Source organism: Podarcis muralis, chromosome 3 (genome assembly GCF_964188315.1).
Source record: "Podarcis muralis chromosome 3, rPodMur119.hap1.1, whole genome shotgun sequence".
NCBI classification, from domain to species: domain Eukaryota; kingdom Metazoa; phylum Chordata; class Lepidosauria; order Squamata; family Lacertidae; genus Podarcis; species Podarcis muralis.
Window position 1 is genome coordinate 68,357,635 of NC_135657.1, and position 21,429 is coordinate 68,379,063.

A 21,429-nucleotide genomic window follows, 5' to 3' on the forward strand; every position below is an offset into this window, starting at 1 on the left:
GTGAAAAACATAAACCTGTTGAAGAATGAATGCATTCAGCAATCACTTTGTCCAAGTGATGTTGTTGTAAGAGTTAAGACAGAAAATGGCGTATAGGCAGTTCTTGATTCCCCCAAATCCTTTTTATTCTGCAGGATCTGCTTGAGTTGTGAAAAGTTTGTAGAGTACAGATGTAGTGGTTGTTTAGCAGCACACTTGCAGGACCAGGCATCGGGCTCACCATACCCCAACCCATATAAATAAGAAACCAACAATAAGAGGTGCGGGCTGCTTAAATGGACAAGGAGCGGATCCGAGGGAAGCCTACCTGCTCCACCCCATGGCACAGCCCAAGTCCCAGCCTGCATCCCCATTTGCCATATCAGGATGCAGGGTAGGATCCGGTTCCTGATAGGCGATGGGGGCTTCTGCCTCCACTGCCTACCAGGAAAGGCATGGCAGTTCCACACATGCAAACATATTCCACCCCTGCCTTCTATTTAGAGCCACCACAAACATCGTCATCACCAAGCCAGCTGTCTTGCAGAAGAACTAGTGGCTGGAATTGCCTTGTCCTCCAGCTTTGCATATTGCCCGCTGCTCTTGTAACTTTAAGAACTGGTGCCTGAGCTTGTTGTCCTCTCATCCCTCAAATCCTCTTTCCCCTCATGTGTTATGTCTTTTTCATAGATTGCTGGTGCTTGGGGTGGGCACACCAGCACCAGGGAAACAAGGCACAGAGGGTGGATGGAGCCCGACGTGCCAGCCCAGCCCTTATTGCCAATGGCACCAGGGGGACTAGCCCCGAGGCACACAAAATCCAGCGCATGACATTGTCTCCAGTTGTCATGAAATTGCCAGGACCTTTGAAAAAACCCTTAAGCCATCATGGCTTCTCAGTTCCATGCAGAATCCCAAATTTTTAAATGCAAGCCTTTCCTTCCTCCTGAGTCCCCTCAACCAAACTCAAAGCTATCTCAGCCTTGGGCATGATTCAATAAAAAGAAATGGATATAAGGATGAAGACAAGAGTAAAATAAGAGATTAAAGGAAGAAAAGGGGGTGGAATCAAGGCTGCAAACAAAGCATATATTTAAAGCACCTCCCCCCCAAATAATCCTGGGAACTGTAGTTTGTTAAGCATGCTGGGACCTGTGGCTCTGTCAGAGGCAAACTATAATTCCCAGTATTCTTTTGGGGTGCGTGTTTCAAATACACAGTGTGTGTGCGCAACCCAAGAGATAAGGCACAGAGGAAGAAAATGGGGTGCACAGGGGCCAGTGGGGTGAAACAAGAGTGTGGGGGATAGCTATAAAAAGACAACAAAATGATCTGGACTCCTTGGCAGGTTTTGAATAAACATCCACAAACTTATTAGTTGAACACATGATAGATAAGGGAAGGATATGTACAAATTTGTAACATGCAGAGAACAGTATGTGCAAAGAAATCAGAGAAGGGAGCTGAGGGAAGTCCTTGGGGGGGGAGGGATGGGGGAAAATAATGTAATTGATTATTCAGACTGATATTTTGTTATGTTGAATTGTTTAATAAAAATATTTTTTTTAAAAAGAGTGCGGGGATAGCATGACAGAGAATGAGATGTAACTGAAGAGTGTGCAACAGGGTGCAGAGAAACAAGAGGACAAGAGGTACTCTGAATGTGGGTGCTGCAAACCTACATAAAAGAGTGGCAGCGAGTGTGTATTATTAAGAGGACCAAAAATATAGAGCTTCACCAAAATCCTTCTCCAGTTAATTTACTGATACAGCTCTCCTGAGTTTGTAAAAAACAGTGGCCCTCTGGAGTGATTTGAGTTGTGCACTCTTATTTTATACACCCCCCCCCCAGTTTTCCCCAGACCTCCCCCTCCCTCATAAGTCCTCCAGTGGTATCAGTTAAACAGCATGACCCGTCTGAGCTGGTAACCAGCATTTGGTTAAGGCGTGCTTGGCTCCCAGAACAGCCCTGTGCCTTGCTGATGTTTACAGGTGAAATAGGAACTGTGTTGTTGGCAGGGCTGCTTACCTAATTGACTGAAGGCAACTAAAGATCAAATGAAACAGAAACATGGCAATATTTGGTGTGTTGATGCCTTTCTTCCTGATATGCTTTAATATCGGGCAGTCTTGCCGGAATTCTGATGACTTTGTGGGTGCCAGCTCTCCGGGAGATGTTGTCATTGGAGGCTTGTTTGCAATTCATGGCAAGATGTTGCATTCAGAAGAAAACCCCCTCAAGCCAGTGATTGCCAATTGTGCCGGGTGAGTAATAATATCAACTGTGTCAGGAGAATGAAAAGAGCAGCATGACATGACATGAATGGAGTAAATGAGGAAAGGTGGGGGGGGGGGGACATTTACATTTTTGGAATCTTTAAATCACTGTTTCTTAAAAGAGTATCAGCAACGAAAAGTGTGTGTCTGATATGCCTGGGTAAAATCTAACATGAATGACTGTGAGAGGCTGCAATTACTTTCTATCTCTTATGTTGTGTAATGTTATATGTACTTATCAGGAAGGTGATCCCATTAAATGTAATGGGACTTTTGAACAGGCATGCATAGGATTCTACTGTTAGTGTCTTATTGACTTCCACCTCTTTTATGGTATATAACCAAACCCTGCATTTTTATTACCTCCATACACCACATATTAATATGGCATAAAACATAGTACATAACTGGAACCCATTCTGTATATTGGATTTCTTCTGTGTTATACCACAGTATCCAACTTTTACACTTTGGCCATGCTAAAGCCTGACAATGTACACCTATAAATGTTCAATGGGACTTACTCCCAGAAAAGCGTGGACTTGCCTTTGAGTAAATCCCATTGAACTCAGTGGGACTTACTTATGAGTGGAAATGTATAAGCTTGAACTGTAGTGACATAAAATAATAGAGAGCATTTTTGACACAGAATGTGAATGTTTTCAGAAAGTACAGCTGAACCTCTTTTTCTATCATTCCATGTCAGTCCTTTCATTACTTTGTAGACTTTACATTGCATTGATGTGTCAACAATTTGACAGTGCCAGCCAAAAGGCAATTAACCTGCTGTCCATAGACTGTTTACATTGATGTTACCCAAATGAAACTGATGTGACTACTCAGTAAGAGAGTGTTTTCAGGACTGCAGCATAACTGCTTTTATGTTGGCTGTATAAGTAATCCAGAAATGTATTCAACTCATAATCACAGTTTACATTTAATGTAAGTTGTCCTCTTTTAGTTTTAACAAACAAATCAATTATATGTCAATATATGTGTGTATCACCAAAACCACCACATAGATACCGTATTGAATTACTGACTGATGCTTGGGATAACAGCTTAGCATAACGAAAAACTCCAACTCCTATTGTGAAAAGGAAAGGCAATTTTTCATAACTGTTGTATATATTGAAACATCAGAACAAGAAAGACTCAAAAGTAAATAGGTATAACCTTCATACTCAACCCTACTAATTAAAATGTATCCCAGTATGTAATTAAAATCACCCCTCCCCAGTTAAATTGTCAAAAGCTCTAAATGGACCAGTTGAACTAAAGCTTGCTGACTAACATAGTCCCAATCATGTAGTGTATGGAGGGGGGAGGGTCATGTATGCCACCTGGGGTGCCAACTTGAATTATCTGAGGGGGTTAGGTAAGCTCTGCCCTACATAATCACAAGATGCAGCGCACAAACATTTAAATAGTAACACCCATCAACTTTGGGTGCCCCCAGCCCCCTCAAATATTTTTTGGGGGCCAAAGAGACCTTGGCCCCTAGGAGTTGGCTCCTATGTATGCCCCCCAGTACCCCTTGAAGGCAGAAGATAGCTAGAGACTGTTGATTGCATAAGAAACAGGTAAAGCTTTCAGAATTACTGTAGGGCAGTTACAAAAGACTCCTGAGGATGCATCTCAGTGGTAAAGCACAGTGGTTCAGTCCCTGATCTCTACACCTCAGGTAGAGAGAGTGCTGCTGTTGACATCGAGAGAGATGAATGGACTGACTCAGTTTGAGGCAGGTTCCTTTGTACCTTCTGTTTCCTGTCCCTTCCCTTATTTAAAATGTAGGGCTCTGTGGGGCCAGACAGTTAGCAAGACAAATCAAAATTGCCCCCTCTCAACAACATGCAGTTTGAAGAGCCCTTCCCTGGATTCCATAAAGCACAGCTTCATATGCGGTATTGTGAGATTTGGGGTTTGGGTAGGAGAGTGTTGTGTAATTGGCCCAGAATGATTGCAAATGCTACTTGATAGCTGATGACCAAGTTTCAAGGCGTATCTTCTATTAGGGAAATTGGTGGTAAATTGCCCACGAGGGTTAAGAGATGATTGGAGAAGATGAACTCATTCTCATTCTCCTTCAACCAGAGGGAAGGGGCATGTGAGATATGAGTGGGAAAACAACAGAAGCATATTGGGCAACAGACAGCAGACTCTGAGTTGGGCACACAGAGAGAGCCAGGGAGACAGCAATGTTTGAAAAGTGTGTTTTTGGAGGGAGGTGCCCCTCTCTGGAAATCTGATGTGGGGCAGTGGATTTGGCTGCCTATTGGGATGTTAAGCTGTCCCCCTACCTATGTTTGACCTGTGAATTTGAAAATAAACTCAAAGAAAAACCAAACCTGGGTTAGCACTGCAACCCAGGAACACTGTATCACCTGGAAAAACCAAAACTGGTATTGGCAGTGGGACTGCATTTCTTTGGAGAGAAATTCTGGGTTGGTGTGGTTCAGCCATAATGAAGCATGTAGCAGCGGTTCAAGTTGTTTCAGTAGTAGTAGTAGTAGTAGTAGTAGTAATAGTAATAGTAGTAGTAGTAGTAACCTCACATTGACTTTAAGGTAAGCATGAGCAGACAGACTGGAGGTCTCCCAAGTACAACCTCTAGTCTAAGCATCATATAGAAACTCAACATAAGAAGATTAGTGTTGGCTGTTGCCAGGGTAGTCAGGACATATTCAGAGGCCCAGCAACAGAGTAGGCAGTTAGGCCTAAGAGGAGGGTGCAGGAAGCAGATGAGCTGGTGATGGGCTTAACTGGGAAGATTTGCAGTCTGTAGCAAAGAACCAAGAGGCTTTGTCTGTCTAGGATCCTGGAAATGGTGGCAATAGCCCTCTCTTGCAACCATTTCCAGGATCCTAGATAGACATAGCCTCTTGGTTCTTTGGAGATGGAAGAGAAGTCCCACAAATGCAGGGAGTGGAAAGAATGTGCAGATGTTGATGCAAGGTTGGGGAGTACAGTGCATGATGGAAGTGAGAATGAATGGTCATTTGCAGATTACTGTTGACAGATTCTTTTCCATCCCATTTGTGCCCATGGAAGAGAAAGAGGAGGAGGAAAAGCTCGGAAGTGTTTCTGCTGGAAGAGCACCCATTGTGCAGAGACCTGGGCAAGGAAATATCTTTTATTGACTTCTTTGCCCCATAGGTGCTTCACAAATGTGTTACTGGATGAGATAAGGCCCCTCCAATTGGTGCACCCTAGAGGCATGCCCCAGCAGTGAGATTAAGACAGGATATTACAAATTACAGCGACAGAAGAGACTGGGATCACTTCAAGATGACAGCCGTATTGAGCATTCATCCCAATTTATTTCTAGGGAGATTAGACAATGTCAGCTATTTATTAAAAATTCATTCCATTTTGTTTGTGGAGAGTTCATACGTAGGGATGGGTAAATCTGTCAGTTTTGGTTTCTCACACTTTCTCATGTATCCAGTCTTGTGTGCGGTTCTCCACATTTCTACGTCAGTTTGCATTGAAAAAAGTCAACATATAATTTAATAAGCATTCCTCCTGATACACACTTTTTGTGTGCAGTTTTGCCTAATATATGTATTTATGTAAAACAAACATTCACAAATATGGATATTTTCACAAATATTGATATTTCCCCCAATGCATTGCATTTTGTATGTTACTTTCACAATCATATTCATTTTTATGCTTATTTTTACTGTAGTGCATGCATTGCACATTACTTGGCAGGGAGCTGCACTGAATAATTCAGATAACTGCAAATTTTGCAGGATGCCCTGTTTTTCAGTTCTCATATTGTTTTGTGTGAATTAGGCAGGTTCACCTTTAAAGGCAAACTGCAAAATTGAAAATGGTTTTTAAATTTATATACGGCTACCTTTTTTATTTATATCAATATTTATGTGTTTAATGTCTATGAACCTCTCATTTATCTTGTACAGAAAAAGCTGCTACTGTTTTAAGAAAAGTATGAGCTAGACCAATTTCTTGATACTCTCTCTCTCTCTCTCTCTCTCTCTCTGTGTGTGTGTGTGTGTGTGTGTGTGTGTGTGTGTTGTGAGATGGAGGAGGTGAGAGAAAGTTAATGAGGTCAGAATGACTGCAGATGCTCCTTGTCACCAGTGGCAAAGATTCCAGACACATCTTATGTTAGGTCAATGGCCCAAGAGGGTAGGAGACAGTTGGGGGTGTGACTCATCCTTATTAAGCTGTGAGTGAAAAACAACAGAAGCAGTATGGAGAAGAAAGACATACAGAGAGAGAGCTGAGGTTTGGGGCAGTGTAAGCTAACAGCATTGGGAGGGGCGCCATCTTTCTCTAGAGATCTGACATGAATTTCAAAGACTACAAAATGTCATAACCTTCCATGGTGGATACACTCTCAACATATGCACACTGCACATATTAATTTCATATCATGGGAAGTGAATTTGGGTGACATAACGATAACTGACTTTGTGTGTTTCTCAACAGCTTTGAAGTTCAAGTGTTTCTTCAGAGCCTTGCAATGGTCCATGCAATCGAAACAATCAACAACTCTACACTCTTACCTGGAATTAAATTGGGGTATGAGATCTATGACACTTGTGCAGAGGTCACCAGGGCAATGGCTGCAGCTCTGAGGTTCCTGTCCAAGTTCAATGCCTCAAAAGACCTCGTGGAATTCAGGTGCAACTATTCAGACTATACGCCCAGAGTCAAAGCTGTCATAGGGGCCACCTATTCAGAAGTATCTATGTCGGTTGCAAGAGTATTGAATTTGCAGCTTATACCACAGGTAAGTCACTATAAAAAGAGCTTCTTGCTTTCAACAGGAGGAGTGTTTTAATGAAATTATAGGACTCTGAATATAATTATAAGCTGGCTTGGCTGGTGGGTATATATCAACATGGAAGGGACAACATTCTAGAGTACTAAATAAACAATATGCTTATTTCTTGGTTATCATATTTTAACATGGGGTAAAGAAAGAAGATGAGAAGGCCACACAACTTTATTTCCATGAATTTGGTGTGATGTGGATCGTGAGACTTTGATGGTATTGACATACCTTTGGTGCTCTGTGGAATCACCCAACCTGTTGTTGACTGAGCAGGAGTTTCAATGACCTAAGGCAGCACACAGAGTGAGACACCCTGGCAGTGTAGTTTGCTTTTATGTAATTGTGCACTAAGCCTTAGTCTTTGATTCAGATGCACAGTGCTTTGCAATCCCCCTTTCGGCCAGTTCTTTAACTGTCCCACACCAAACATCATATGTATGGTGTCATATTTGACGGGTAGATATGGCTTGGCCAAAATGGCTGGGGCGGGGGCAGCTAATTAGGCTTGCGGGCTGAAGAGACCCCACCACTGCTTTAGAATAGCAGGGGACTGTCATGGTTCTGAACTGGAGGAGGAGCCAGCTCAAACTGAGGCTGGTGTGCCACCCACCAGCTGGGAGTCAAACCAGACTCTTGATGCTGGTGTTCCCTTGCACATGGTCAAGATCCTAGGCTCCTCCCCTGTTGCACTGGCCCTCTGAATGTCAGAAGGCATGTTTATTGAGGTGAGCGACAATTCAACGATGTGATCGCCACAAGCAATCTGACAGAAAACAACAGGGCTGTGTGCCAACAACATTTTTGCATCTTCTGACAAAGTCATTTGGCACCACAGGTTTTTGTTCATCTTCCTTGATTGTTTTATCTTGATTCACCCTGGTGCCGCAGCTATGGAGCTGCCAAGAAGGATAGCAAATGTGTGCATAGGCAAACAAAACAAACATCAAACCCACCCCCCACCATGCATGCACACACACATGTAGGGATTAGCAGTAAGTCAGGCTTGAATGACTTAATATCCCATTTGTAGTAATCAACCTGCCAACTGATTCCCGCCTCCCCCCCCCCATATATGTGGTTGTGAGGTGTTTATATTTCAGTGAACCGCAATTCTAAAAGAAACACAAAACCCTGGATTGAAAGACTTAACAAAACCATATAAAGATTTATGAACATAAACATGTTTTAAGAGTCTCCAATGGGGTGCACACATCACAACTGGCAGCCACATACTGGTTCTGTCATGTGCTGAGCTGTTTATATGCAGCCCACTATCAGATCAGGAGACTTTACCCCACAACAAGATATCTGCCCTCCTCGCTGCCTCAATGAAAGCATTGAGAAAGTTGCACAGTTTGTAAGGTGAGCCGCTGAATAGAGATTTCTTGCCACCACGTACCACATGTTGCAATTAACAGCAGCCATCGCATGGCAGCTGCCTCGTGTGTTCCTGCTTGAATTGGTGGGGGGGGGCATGGGCTGAGTGCACAATATAACTTCAAAGTGCATTTGAAGCACATTTCCCCCCTCAATGAATTTTGGGCGCTAGATTTTAAGGGTTGGTGGGAATTGCAACTCTGTCTGGGGTAAAGCAGAATTCTTCCAGTGGGGAAATGTGTTTTGGATGTGCTTTAAAGATATAGTGTGTGCACAGTTAATCTTCAAACTGAACAGAAACTGTAGTGACAGTATGAATGGTATGTAGAAACAAAACACTGCATTAGCCCAGATGTTTTCATTCAATAGAATGAGTGCGTTTATTTTTTTCAGATGACCTATCCTTGGGTAACCCTTTCCATATCTCTTCGAATGTCAGCCACAGAATCTCTATGTGTTGCAGAGGACTCTGTGGTGGTGGTGTTGTTTCGGAGTGTGTGTGTGTGTGTGTGTGTGTGTGTGTGTGTGTCACGCAGGGTACTGGCTGCCAGCCATGATACCAAACCTCACTCTGACCTGCATGAAATGAGTTAAAAAAGCAAATGTAGCGTTTCAAGAAGCAGGTTTTGAAAATCCTTAATCTGAGAAAACATTTCTATCTGAACGCAAACTCTACTGTTCGCCTGGCGAGATGAAGTCATATGTTCATTTGCGTCTCCAGACAAGTACAAAGTCTTGCTACCAGCCTAAAATACAGCTGAAGTTCAGTTAGAAGAATCTTCTCTTGAATTCAGTCCACCATGCAGATAAGGAGAGTGGTGCATGCTCAGTTGGACATCATTACTCTGGGATATGCATTTTAAAGATAGCGCTGGATGAAACAGCCTATTTCCATCCTGTCAGTTTTTCCTATGTACAGAAAGAATCTATGCTACCCCATTTACATGTGGATAAAAAAAATACCCTTCAAATCTGCACAATTCTACTAAAAATAAAAACTGGGTAGAGTCATACCTCAGGTTACAGACGCTTCAGGTTGCGTGTTTTCGGGTTGCGCACCGCGCCGAACCCAGAAGTACTGGAACAGGTTACTTCTGGGTTTCGGCGCTCACGCATGCACAGAAGCACTAAATCGCACTCTGCACATGCGCAGAAGCACCAAATCGCGACTTGCATGTGTGCACACACGGCGCTGCGGGTTGCAAACGCTGGGGGTTGCGGACGTGCCTCCCGCACTGATCACGTTTGCAACCCGAGTGTCCACTGTACTTATGAGGGGGTTAGAAGATTGTCATTGTTCTTACTTTCTTTCTGTTTAAATAATCAACTGCTTAGAACAGTTAGTAACTTTACCAGGTTTATCCAGTTTAAAAAGTACTTTTAAATGCTCTCAGGATGCAACCATATGTCATAATGTCTATAATGTCCATAATGTAATGTCATTGTATTGTTTTTAGGTTGTTGGACCCATGTGTGTATCGGCTCATAGATTATGCACTCTAATTTACATTTCTGTGTCCAATCCATGCATGGGTTGTTGTTTTGCAGGGATGTGTGTGTGTGTGAGGTAAGTTTCAAAGGTAGAGCAAACCAGAATCCTCCAACACCCTTGTTTGAGGAGTGCATTGCTTGAAACCAATGAGGTGGCTGTCTAAGGTTGGCTAGTGTGAAAGCAGGAAACTGGACTAGCTAGGCCTTTGGTTTGATCCACCAGGGTTCTCTTTTCAGTCATGATATTCCCAATGTTGAAATGGTGGTAATGCTTTGGGGGTCCTGCCCAGAAAATGTGTTGCAATGGCCCATAAGTGGAGACGGCTATTTCAAGCAGCTTTTGGTGGTGTCTGTGGCAGGAGGCCACCATGCTGCAATTCACTCAAACTTACATATATCTGTTGGAGCGTAAGAGCACTTAGATAGAAAATGCACCAGGAGTTGAGAGAGTGAATTATAGCCATCTCAGCTTCCCCCTTTGCAACAGCTTATTTGATGCTTCTAAGAACTTGAACCCTGGGTCTTTGCTCAGTGCTGTTCCCTGTGTCTATAACGAGGCTGTATTGTCATCTCCACAGGTGAGTCACGCTTCAACTGCAGAAATCCTTAGTGATAAAGTCCGCTTCCCGACTTTTCTGCGCACCGTGCCTAGTGATTCTTATCAGACGAAAGCGATGGCACGACTGATCCACAGGTCAGGGTGGAACTGGATTGGAATCATAGCCACTGACGATGACTTTGGGCGCCTCGCTGTGGAGAGCTTCGGGTTACAGGCAATGGCAAACAATGTCTGCATTGCATTTAAAGAAATGCTGCCTGCTTATCTCTCGGACAGCACCATTCATGGCAAAATTAATCAAGCTCTTGAGAAGATTGTCAAGGAAACCAGGGTAAACGTCATTGTTGTCTTTCTCAGGCAATTCCACGTAATGAGATTGTTCAGAAAAGCAATTGAGAGGAACATAAATAAGACCTGGATTGCAAGTGATAACTGGTCAGCAGCTGTCAAGATTAGCACCATTCCAAACATCAGTCGCCTGGGGAAAGTGGTTGGATTTACGTTCAAAAGTGGCAACATGTCATCTTTCCACGACTTCTTGAGCAATCTACATACAGCCCCCAATGGAAACAACACGTTCTCAATGGAATACAACACGCTTATGGCAGCATGCTCGCATATAAACGATCAAGATTTGAGCAAGTGCATTGGTAATTACTCTGTTGAGAGAGTTCTACAGAACCGCACTAAACCAAGTAACCAGTTTCGGAGAGAGGAATTTCTCATCGCAAACATTGAACCAGGATTTATCCACAGCACCATGCTAGCCGTGTATGCAATTGCAAATGCCATTCGGAATCAGTGCAGGGCCAGAAACTGCAAAGACCCATATGCTTTTGCCCCTTGGGAGGTATGGTTTAAACATATTTTTATTACACATATTTTTCCGCACTTTTCATCCCTTCCTTTCCAACCTTTCCAAGCAGAAACCATTGGGCATTACTTCAAGTCGGTATTACTTGAACAATTTGATATTTTCATCCTCGTTACTCTACAGGGGTTGCAGCAGCTTAAAGATTTGATACATTTGACTTAAACTTTAACATTTGTATAAATCACTGCCAAAAAGTCTCAACAAGATTTTAAAAATCTTAGCTGAAACCTATCCGAGCTTAACCCCTGAAAATGAAAGCCAGTTCATACAGGTGGGTCATTATGCTTCATGAACAAACTTTTCGCTCAAGAATAGGAAAAAAACATTAATCAACTTTTCAGAAAGTATTGTATCCCTTATTTTATATTCCCTCCCAACAATCCTGTTATCTTCTTTACAATTATTTCTGCTTAATCTTAGGGAGAACTGGATGTTGAGATAAAATTGCAGTCCCAGGGCAACACAACGAATGCATAACTGCAAAAGATCAAGAGTTTTCAGCACCTGTTGAAACCTTACTGAGGCCTGTGCTGGTTACTGATGGCAGCTTTCCCCATAACTTCTTTAAAAGTTTAATTTTCATACAATCATATATTTGTATACCTGTGAGGGACCCCAAGGGTTCTAGTTCTACCCCATTCCATGCAGGAATCTCAGCTAAAGCACCCAAGAGAGATGTTAATCCAAGCTCTGCTTAAAACCCCCAGATGAAGGAGAGTCCACACCTTCCAAAGTAGTCCATTCCACTGCTGAACAGCTCATAACACCAGTAAGGTCTTCCTAATGTTTAGTTGGAATGTCCTTTCTTGTAATTTGAAGCCATTGGTTCGGGTCCTACCCTCCAGAGCAGCAGGTTGCTCCATCATCCATGTGATAGCCTTTCAGATATTTGAAGGTGGCTATCATATCACCTCTGAATTGTTTTGTACTGACTGTTAATGCTGCTGGGTTTATTTTATTGCCACTGTTTTTTCAACTCGTGTTGTAAACTACCCTGATGTTTTCACAATAGGCAACGTATAAATATTTGTAATAAAGAAGACCACATCTGTCCAGAACAAACCCAACCAGCTGGTTTTGTTCCTTCTGCAAATCTCCTCACCTACATTTTGACACTGTTTGAGATACATTGATCCAGTGAGCGTATTAATATGCACAATTCTCTGGGTATTTGAGTCTTCATGCTGAAGGGTCATGTGGGGTCTGGGATCAGATATTGCTGCAGTGCTGAGAGGTTGAGACTATATTGTGGTAATCAGAATCTTTTGCTCTAGTGTTGACACACAACTAATGATGTTCTTCTTTACCTAAGAATCCAGAGGGCATTCTTAAAATCACATCGTTACAACACATATATTGATATCCATTTTATGAAACTGTTACTGTTATGGCTTTCCCAAAACATTCTGGGTTTTGGGTTGTGTGGTGAGGGTGCTTTCAAGTCTCTCCCCCCCACCCCCGAGCTTCCCAGATCCCTCCATGTCAAGAAGCTCTGTCCAGTATTTCCCTTAGTGTTGTACAGTATTGCAGATCTCCTCCCACAGCATATTCAGTCTGAGTTAGGGATGGAGGAATAATTTGTTTTACATGGATCTGAGTGAGCATTGCCCAGGCACCAGACCTCTTCCTGTACCGGGTGCCCACTTATGACCAAGCCACTTGTGCAATTCAGTGTGAAATCATTTGCAAAAAAATATGCACAACATATTTATTTCACAAAATTTATATAATACCTAAAAGTGGTTTAAATAGATGAGTCAACCCTCCTGTGGAACTATGTTTTTGAAGCATAATTTTGTAAGCATGAATACATCAGGATTTTTATACATACATACATACATACATACATACATACATACACGTGTTTGTGTGTTGCTTTCTTTAGGAAACCAGGAATGTATATGCATATAATATTATCAATATCAGAATGCATATAACGATGTGCAAAACAAGGCTGGTCGGGGACACGGATTAATTGTTAAACCACTGTGTGAATTGTACCCCAGACAGCAGTTTTTGGGGAAAGGGGCATAGTGGGATTCCCAGCCATTCTCCTCTGTTGGGAATGTACAGCTATGAGTGCAATGGGCCTGTCCTGTGAATGTGGAATGAAAAGCTACCATCTTGCCCTTTGCCTTGGGCAGAAAAATGTATTGCGCCTGGCCTGGGAAGCGGGTAATTTTATTTGGGACCGTGGGGTGTGGGGAACGCTAAGCACTCCCTATCCCTTCTCTGCCATCCCCAGCTGCAATTTAGATGGGAAATGGAGATATAAAGGCAATGCTATTTGGAAAGGGAAGTGTTAAACTGGTGAGGTTGATTCCAAGAGAGGACAGACAGGACATAGAAAAGCACAATCTGAAAAATAGAGCGATCCAATTGACCGGAATAGAAATCGCACAGCTTTTCTATTGATTTAAAAAGAACTCTGATGTTCCTGACCTCTGAAAAGAAACAGAAGTTGAACAGGGGAAAACATGAAAGGGGGATATTTTGTTCAAGACACTGTGCAGGTGCCCCATAAAAAGTGAGTGAACGAAGTGTGTCCTTTCCGCAGTAAATTCCCAAAGTGGAGGCAGCCAAAGCTAGATAGGAACATTAGGCAAATAAATGAGAATTGACCGCCTTTATCTAGGGACCTGGGCAGCAGTACTCTCTTCTGCATTTTTTACATAGTTAACCAACGTTTATTTTAAGATAAACAAAGTTGAAGCACCATGACTGCATGTGACCCTTTAGCTTTCTTTGACCTTCTTTGACTGAAGAAAGATTTTTGTTGTTGCCTAAACTTCTTTTTTCAGGGAAAGATATACTAAGGGGTGGAAGGATCTATCAATTTCAGTTCTCTCAGTTTTTCATTTTTAAGAAAACTTTAATTCAGTTCTACATGTTTCTGGTGCAATTTGTGATTTATTTATTTTTTAAATCAGCACCAGATTTCTCCTAATATGGTATGGACTTTTCACTAATGTACACATTTTTGCAAGCAATTTCCCCATATACGATGCATTTTTGTTATCTTCACTAATGTCTTCATTTTTAAATGCACACTTTCCCCTCATATAGACATTTTTTTTGTAAACATTTTTTGGTTGGACAACTGCATTGCAAAATTCAGAAAATTCGCAACTTCCCAAGGATAGCTGTGTTTCAGTTCTCAGATTCACCTTTAAATGAGAACTGAATTAAATTTCTCCTCCACTCCCAGACCACAAGGTTACATTTTTTTAGCAGAGGAGAAATGAAATGTCATAAACAATTAGAAAATTTATGAAACATCTGAATACATTTTTTCTTCATTTTGAATGTTTTCAATTTTAAAATTTTGCTTATGAAATCAGACTTCAGAGTACTTTTTAAAAAATACCTTACCTCTTGTGCTTTGAAAGCAATAGCCATAGGGCAATAACATTAGACTATTAAATGTGAATATTCAACACTTTGACAACTTCCCCCCAGAATGATCCTTTTCCAGCTCTACTTTGTTATTGGGAAAGCAGCTTCACAAGTGATTCTTAGAATTGCTTTTCATGCCCATAATAAACACTATTCCAAATTGTAAAATGGAATCTGGACATTCTAAAATATTCAGGAAGGATGAATCTAGGAATAAAACACCTCAGCAAAGAGGTGAGATCAGTCACACCTGAGATTAGTCACATAACAAGTAATTAGACAATCATTTTTTACTGGGAATCCTTTCTGCAAACTGATAAAACTCAAGTTGCCCAGATATGATTATAATGAGTGAAGTGATCTGGCCTCTGGAAGCATTTCTTTTTCTTCTGATATGTTTTTGATTTGTACTGCCCCTCTATAAAATGCTACTATATGCCATCTCTCTTCCCTAAGCACTGGTTTGCATCACTATTCACTTTTATCCCTGCAGTTGCTTGAAGAACTGAAAGAAATCAGGTTCACTGACAATGAAAGGGAAGTCTATTTCGACTCTCACGGAGACATCAACACAGGCTATGATGTGCTGGTTTGGAAGGAAATTGATGGGCGGATGGTGATTTCCAACATCGCAGAGTACGACCTTGAGAAAGATGACTTCATCTTTGCAGATGAGGAAGATGAAATGGAGTTCCTGAATCTAAAGGTATTTCGAGGCACACAGATAAAACCAAAGGGGTTTTAAGCACTTCTGGATTTATCCTCTTGTTTTCAAATTTACGGTTGAAAGAATGGAAAGCAGCAACTGGGAAAACAAAACAGAAGACTGACTTATTGAACAGAATGGTATTAATGCGATGGTTATACCAACAGCATTTTATCCAATAAGTCGGTTGTGATGAGCTTGTAATTCTAAATAGGCAGGAATTGGTGCAAGCTGCAAGTGGATGCTGTGCGTTTTGCAAAACACAGTGCGCATGCTGAATGTACACCCAAGACCCACAATTTGCCTATGTCATGCATGCTTAAACTTGGATCAAGACTTAGTCATGATTTGAGTAGACCCACTGAAATCAATGGGATTTAAGCTCAACACGACTAATGAAAGTTCCAAACTTTCCAAAAGTTTGTTTATGCAGAGTGCCCGCCCCCATTTCACCACAACACGGGAGAGTGCACTGACAAGCTTGCAGTGTATGGCCAGTGACTCCCCTCCAACTCAGCCCCTTTAACGGGGGAGCCAACTGTTTGCTGTCAGGAAGGCTCCACCCCTTTTAACTATGTGAAGAGCTCTGCCTCCCCCCACCACAGATGGGTTCATTAGAACTGAGATTTGGCTGGAACCTCAAAGGGCTGTGACATGGGGAGGCGGACCAGGAACTTCTGCCGTTGTCTAAGGGATTGGGGTGGGGCGCACGGCCACACGAAGGGTGCCCTCCGGTTGATGGGAGAGCGGTCATTGTTGATTATTTTAAAATGCAAGATCTCCAGGTTTCGTTTGCCTCTTTTGTTTTGCAGAACATTCAGTCCAAATGCTCCAGCAAATGCAGCCCAGGACAGGTGAAGAAAGTTTCCGCAAGCCCACATACCTGCTGCTACGAGTGTATAAGCTGCCCCGAAAATTATTACACTAATAAATCAGGTGTGGAATCTGAATGAATTTAGGCTTTATCAGAACAGAATGTTTGCTTAAGAATAATACTTTTAATGTATTTTTCTGTGAATCAAATATATTGTTGATTGTTTCAGGAGCCATAGAAATTGTGGGGTGGCAGGTGGGGGGCAGACAAAAGCAACCTGTATTCACATGCACAATCCAACTAAAGTACATTTTCTGAAAAGCACTGAGGTGAAGTGCCCTGTATTTCTAGCCATTGTTTCAAGTGGCATGGGCAACAGTCCTCTGCTGGAACACCTGAATCCCAGTTCCAGTTGAAAAGGCCTGGCTTCTGTGTGACTACATTAACTTAAATCAGGGGTACTTGATTTACCTGAGGGCACATTTGGAAATCTAATAAACCGTTGTGGGCACCACAGAGCACCCATTTCACAGGGTAACAACTGGTGATCCTCAGACACCACTTCAAAATCATATGCACCCCTCAAAAACCAAATAAAAATAAAAAACAGGCAAAACCCCCTCCAAAAAAATAGGTACCCCCAACACCACAAAGACCAAAAACCCCTCAGTTAAAACAACATTGGGAAATCAGTGGGCTTTAGAAGGTGCCAAGAGAGGCATCTGAGGGTGCTGTGGTACCCACGGGGAGCCCCATGTTAAATACTGAATGTAATGGATCTAACATGGTTGTATTATTTTTCTATATGCATGTATATACCGTATTTTTCGCCCTATAGAATGCACTGGCCCATAGGACGCACCTCCTTTTTGGGGGGGAAATGAATAAAAAAAAATTTTTCCCCCAGCTGCGGGGCCGGGGCGGGGGAAGCCCAAGCTTCCCCCGACCCCAGCCCCCAGAACAGGCTGCTATCCGCAAGCCTTGCGAGCCCGGCGGCAACTCCCGCAGGGCTCACAAGGCTTGCGGACACCTGCCCGAAGCATGGGGCGCCCTCCGGAGGGTGCCCCATGCTCCCGGCAGCAGGCTGCTATCCGCAGCCTAGGGAGCCCTGCGGGAACTCCCGCGGGCTCCCCAGGCTTGCTGATAGCTTCCTGAAGCCTGGAGAGAGGGAGCGAGAGCGAGACCGACCCCTCTCACTCTCCACGCTTCAGCAAAAGCCTGCATTCGCCCCATAGGATGTACACAGATTTCCCCTTCATTTTTGGAGGGGGAAAAGTGCATCCTATGGGGTGAAAAATACGGTATTTTTACATTGCTCACAAAGATAGGCTATTGATCAGTCTATAAATGCAGCTGTTGTTGTTTGCTAATAATATGTATTGGCTCTCAAAACAAAATGAGTTCATTATAATGGACCGCAATTGTGCATTAAATTGCCCTAATCTCTTCAATAAGATGCACAGCACTGCTAGGGGCTAGTTGTCAAGAAGTCTCTTGTTTTTCTCTGCACAGATATGGATTACTGCATTTTATGCAACAACAGGACACACTGGGCCCCTGTGAACAGTTCGAGGTGCTATAGGAAGATGGTTCAGTACCTCAACTGGAATGACTGGTTTGCTATTTTGTTACTGGTACTCTCTGTCCTTGGAATTGTGTTGATTTGCAGCATTATCATAATATTTACTAGAAACGTGGACACTCCTGTTGTAAAGGCATCGGGTGGCTTGACTGTCTGCTATGTCATCCTTCTCTGTCATTTCCTTGCTTTTGTGAGCACAGGCTTCTTCATCGGCAAGCCCATGGCGTACAAATGTAAAACCCGGCAAGCTCTCTTTGGCATCAGCTTTGCGCTCTGCATTTCGTGCATTTTAATCAAGTCTCTGAAAATTCTGCTGGCCTTCAGCTTTGATCCCAAGTTGCAAAAATGGCTGAAGGGCCTCTACAAGCCCATTCCCATCGTGTCCTTTTGCACGGGGATTCAGGTCATGATTTGTGCTGTCTGGATCAGCGTTCGAAGCCCTTTTGTGGATGAGAACTTCTCCATCCGGAGAGTCATTATCCTGGAATGTAACGAGGGTTCGGCTGTAGCCCTGGGGATCATGCTGGGTTATATAGCTCTTTTGGCGTTCATATGCTTTATATGCGCCTTTAAAGGTAGGAAGCTACCTGAGAACTACAACGAAGCCAAATTCATAACGTTTGGCATGCTAATCTACTTCATTGCGTGGATTACGTTTATCCCCGTCTACACAACTACTTTTGGCAAGTACTTGCCAGCCGTGGAAATTATTGTCATTTTAATATCCAACTATGGGATCCTGTGCTGTACATTCCTCCCCAAGTGCTACATCATACAGTATAAGCAAGAGACAAATACCAAGTCGGCCTTCCTGAAAATGCTTTACAATTATTCGTCCAAAAGTGCAGGGAGTCTAAGCGTAAACCAAAGTTCTCTGGACTCGAAAAGTGAGACGCCTCCGATTCCCAGTGCAAATGCTTGTTGCAAAACTAAGGGTCAGAAAAATTGGGTGAATGGCAGCTGCCATTTCCAGGCATCTGGGTACAGGGAGATCAGGAGGGAATTGCAACCCACAAATGCAGCAGGGCCCACCATCCCAAGAAGAAGACTCTCTAGCATATGAAGCAGTTATGGTAAGAAATGTAGTTTTAGGACAAGCAAACCTTCTTTGATCTCCCCATAAGTCAGCCTTCCGCAACCTGTGGTCTTTCAAATGTTATTGGACTACAAATCACATCATCCCCAACCATTGGCTATGCTAGCTGGGGCTGATGGGAGTTGGAGTCCACTGCTTAGAGTGTTAAAAAATAAAATTAAATGGTTACGCATGTAGGTTTATTTTGGATGGCAACCGCACACAAAAACGTCCAAAGAAAGAGTTCAAATGATGAAGGTTAATGGCATGTCCTTTGACAATAATTGCATTCCATACATGCTTCCATCCCAATGGAGAGGCTGAACGACAAAATTTGAGGGGGAAATGTATTTTATTATACAAATAAAAGCCAAATGACAATTATGCTTTGAAGACACCTAGCGCCCAAAGGTAAAAGACCTTATTATAAAGTTTATGGTGCAAACAACCATGGATCAAGTACTTCATTGCCATTTGAATTGGTTTCACCATTAGCACTTAGTGTTGCTGGCTGACTAGCTTCCAATACAAGATCTCCCACAACTGCACAGATAACTTTTGTATGTTAATCCTGGTTTTACTTTTATGTTTGTAAATCAGAAGGGCATGTCGATCAGGAATAGTTGAATTCTTTGACAAAATAATCAGATCTATAATGAATCTCACAGTAATTCCATTTATAAGTAATTATATGAGAAAACACATTTAAAATGCTTAGCAGGTTGTCTCTGTCACATTGCTTTTTCTTAGTGGATTTGGGTTCACATGGCTGGAATCACATATCATTAGACCACTATTTTCTTCATCAGTAACCCTATATATGGAACCATAGGGTGAAACAGTGACCTCCTTGGAGCAAATGAGAACTTCCATTGAACTTTTTAGGGGGCAGTTCTGCACCCATTATTCTTGCTGCAAAGCCACACATTATGTGCACGTATATGCACCTGTTTAGGAGTAATGTGATTCACAGAAATTAAATTTGTATTTAGAAGACAATCCTGTACCTACTTACCTGAGAGTAGGCCACAGCAACCTCAGTGGGGCTTACTTCTGTGTAGGCTTGGATAAGATTGCACAGTACCTATGTGTGTGATCTCTGAGCCTTTGGGAAAAATGTGTGAAGATGCACACACACACACACACACACACACACAACCACTTGTAAATATTTGTTTGTAAATGCTGTTACCAATACCTCAGAAGTCCTCAGTGTTAAGCATTTTGCTGTTGAAAGCTGGCTGTGTTTGTGGCTTTACATCCATCTGAAAGTGACAAAACTATAACACTTTAATAAAATATCGACTTTTTTCAGCAGCTGGCTACTTACAGCATTGTTGAATGGATGTATGTGTACTGGGATCTTCTCATTATAAAGGAATACAAATATACTGCTATTAAAAATAAACTTTTAAATTTATGTTCTTCCTGGACGTTTCTTGTGAGCAATCAGTTATTTATTGATTGGTTTATTGCACTTATGGAAAGCTTTCCATCCATAGATCTCTTCATAATCTTCTGACATGTACATGAATGATGATCAAGAAAAGAAGGAAGAAGTCAAGATTCATGGACAGTCTAGGCTGCTTTGTGTGAACTGTGAACAAACATTAGCAAGACTCGTCTGTGGGTTGTGCATTGCAGCGGAAGATTTGTAATGGTCGGCAAGCTTTCTTTCAGGGAAGTTTGCTTCCAATTATTGATCTACTGATCTGCCCTGATAAGGTTTTTGAAGAGGTCACAGTTCCCCACAGAACACGGTTTGAGAATCAGTATGTTAGGTTAACAACTGAATTATTATTATGATTCTCTGTGGCAGCCCCTAGGTTGTGGAACTCCCTTCTCACAGAGGTGTACTTAGCACCTCCATTATACAGGTTTCAGCAAATGCCGAAGACACACTTCTTTACTCTGTCCTTTGACACCCAAGGTGTGTATTTTAAGGACCCACCCTATTTTTGTGATCGTGTTTTTTCATTGTAAGCTTTTAACCTGTTCTAAACTGTATTTGAATTTGTTGTAACCTTCCCAGGGACCTCAGTACTCTGAAGATGAGTAATAAAACAACAATATTTAAGAACAGCTCCACAAAATCACAAGATGTGTTAAATACTGCCCCCTCGTGGCCAGAGTCTGTAGATACAGCTATTTGGGTGCAAACTGCAACTTGAAGCAATGTTGCCGCACTCGGTGACAGTCCTTTCCCCCTATTCCACTGCTGGCACACTTGGTCCAGACACCAGATGTCTGATTAAGTCCATACCTGGTACAATATAATGTCAGTCTTCTACCACAAGACTTCCCCATACGCACTCCAAAAGATATTATTCACTTTTAGCTTGGAAGTAGGATATCCTTATATCACCTCTATAAATGATTAGCTCTGACGTCCTTCTGGTATGCACTGTGGAAACTGAGTAAGTCAACCCATGCATTGTCTTCACACTCTCAAGATTGTTGCTTCTCCTGAAGGGGAGCCTCGTTTTCTT

At 42.4% G+C, this 21,429-nt stretch overlaps 1 protein-coding gene across 1 annotated transcript; it reads left to right on the forward strand.

Moving 5' to 3' along the window:
* The first annotated feature begins 1,894 nt into the window (after positions 1-1,894).
* GPRC6A (G protein-coupled receptor class C group 6 member A) lies at positions 1,895-20,373 on the forward strand. Its single transcript, XM_028721703.2, has 6 exons — positions 1,895-2,244; positions 6,718-7,021; positions 10,513-11,343; positions 15,257-15,469; positions 16,282-16,405; positions 17,796-20,373. The coding sequence occupies exons 1-6, from the start codon at positions 2,051-2,053 to the stop codon at positions 18,926-18,928; spliced, it is 2,799 nt and encodes a 932-aa protein (XP_028577536.1). The 5' UTR covers positions 1,895-2,050; the 3' UTR covers positions 18,929-20,373.
* Positions 20,374-21,429: the final 1,056 nt, after the last annotated feature.

Excerpts from the sequence above, each read along its gene's own strand:
- GPRC6A (XM_028721703.2), top strand. The coding sequence starts at position 2,051 with ATGGCAATATTTGGTGTGTTGATGCCTTTCTTCCTGATATGCTTTAAT. Across the intron at positions 2,245-6,717 it reads GTGATTGCCAATTGTGCCGG|CTTTGAAGTTCAAGTGTTTC; the intron begins GTGAGTAATAAT and ends GTTTCTCAACAG. Across the intron at positions 11,344-15,256 it reads ATGCTTTTGCCCCTTGGGAG|TTGCTTGAAGAACTGAAAGA; the intron begins GTATGGTTTAAA and ends TTATCCCTGCAG.